Raw genomic sequence first — 1,638 nt, 5'->3', positions numbered from 1 at the left:
TATAAAATCTGAAGAGTAATTGTTAAAATGTTTATAGAGCATGAGAGTGTACTTTGTTACACTTGGAATATCTAGGCCTATATGGAATGGAAGCATGATTTAACTATAAAAAAAGGAAAACTGATTTCTGTATACATGTAGCAAGTTTTATCTAAACATAATATTACAAACTTACTATAATCTCTATGCTAACATATAACAAAGAAATACCCATAAAAAATAAATAGCAATAACAAAGCAATAAAAAGGAACATCTTACCTTTGCCAATAACCATTCAAACCAAGCAAATAATGGAGGATAGTCTAATGTCCATTCTGATGTTTCTTCAAAATACCATTCGTCAATTGGAAGACTGTGTGTGATTGCCAACCAGTTCCGGTGAACCTCAAAGTCTGTTGACCGGCTGTTAGATAGAGTGATCACATATCAATAGAACGATGTGAAAAATAAAATAAAAAATATAATCAATCACAAATATTTGGGATGAACAAAAGTCACAGGCCCTCTTCGTAGACAATTTTGAAAGTGATAATCAAATAACTAGATTAATAAAATTCACTTACTATGCTGGGATAAGTAGTAGTTTGATACATGATATGCCTACAACCACAGCCCAAAACATTTTAAGAGACTGAGCAACCTTGAGAGAGGATATTCAAATTGGGATATTCTGCAGGGTGACTGGAAAATACAAACAGAAATATTAATAATCTAACTTAATATTTTTTTAGAACCTATCTGCTGTGCACATACAAGTAGTTACAGTTCTACCCATATCATATAAAGCTGACTGACATTTCAAAACATTTAAAAGCAAGGAATAACTTTATACAAATTAAATTAATGCTTGTTTTCCACTAAAACATAATTCTTTTGTTATCAAATAAATTAGTTTTAGAAATGCTATATATTCTGTTAGTCTCATATATCAATAATAGCTATAACTGTTATATGCACTCTTACAATGACAAAAGGCCTCATTTTATTAAGGTGGCATATCACAAAGGTAGAACACTGGCTTTGCACTACCTTATCCATGGCCTTTGCCATTTAATTACAAATAGGTAATTTACTTCATTCTAAATTCCAAAACATTTCTTTGTTCTTTCCTTGTCTTACACATCATAAAATAATGTATAGTATTTACTGTCAGAATGTTATTGTTGACAAGTTGTTGCATATGAAGTACAGTTCAGGGAAGGAAGTTTCTAATTAGATTTTCCTTAGTTTGCATGTGGATGAAACCTTAGATGGTTTATGAAGCATGGTATTTTTTAGTATTATCCAAAATATGCACAGTTTTTAAATATACAAGTTTTATGTTCATTAGCATCATGAACCTCTGTAAGCCTTCAGGTGAACTTCAGAATGGAAAATGCAATATCATAATTGCATCTTTCTTTTGGTGGCAAAATAATTCTTATAACTTCTATTGATGGAATTTTGTAACTACTGGCTATATGGGCTTTAGGAAGTACCAAACAATAAAAAAATGCACCACCTGCAGTCTCTTTCACAAACTATTGTGTAAAATATAAGTTAAAAAATGGCTTTAACTCATCCCAATTCCTATTGTTCTGAAAATCACATATTTTTTAATATGACATTCTATAATGACCCCCCCCCCAAAAAAAAAA

The 1,638-nt window shown here is 30.6% G+C and overlaps 1 protein-coding gene across 1 annotated transcript in view; it reads right to left on the bottom strand.

Annotated features, from left to right (window-relative positions):
- The window catches only part of LOC119594164 (probable dolichyl pyrophosphate Glc1Man9GlcNAc2 alpha-1,3-glucosyltransferase), a gene marked incomplete in the record, with an annotated part of 12,263 nt that overhangs the window by 9,921 nt on the left and 704 nt on the right, over positions 1 to 1,638 (bottom strand). The window contains 2 exon segments of the mRNA XM_037943236.1: positions 260 to 404; positions 565 to 682. Of these exon segments, the coding sequence (XP_037799164.1) occupies positions 260 to 404; positions 565 to 623 (204 nt within the window).

The sequence above is a fragment of the Penaeus monodon genome, chromosome 33 (genome assembly GCF_015228065.2).
Source record: "Penaeus monodon isolate SGIC_2016 chromosome 33, NSTDA_Pmon_1, whole genome shotgun sequence".
Lineage (NCBI taxonomy): Eukaryota > Metazoa > Arthropoda > Malacostraca > Decapoda > Penaeidae > Penaeus > Penaeus monodon.
This window is presented reverse-complemented; position numbering and strand designations above follow the sequence as displayed.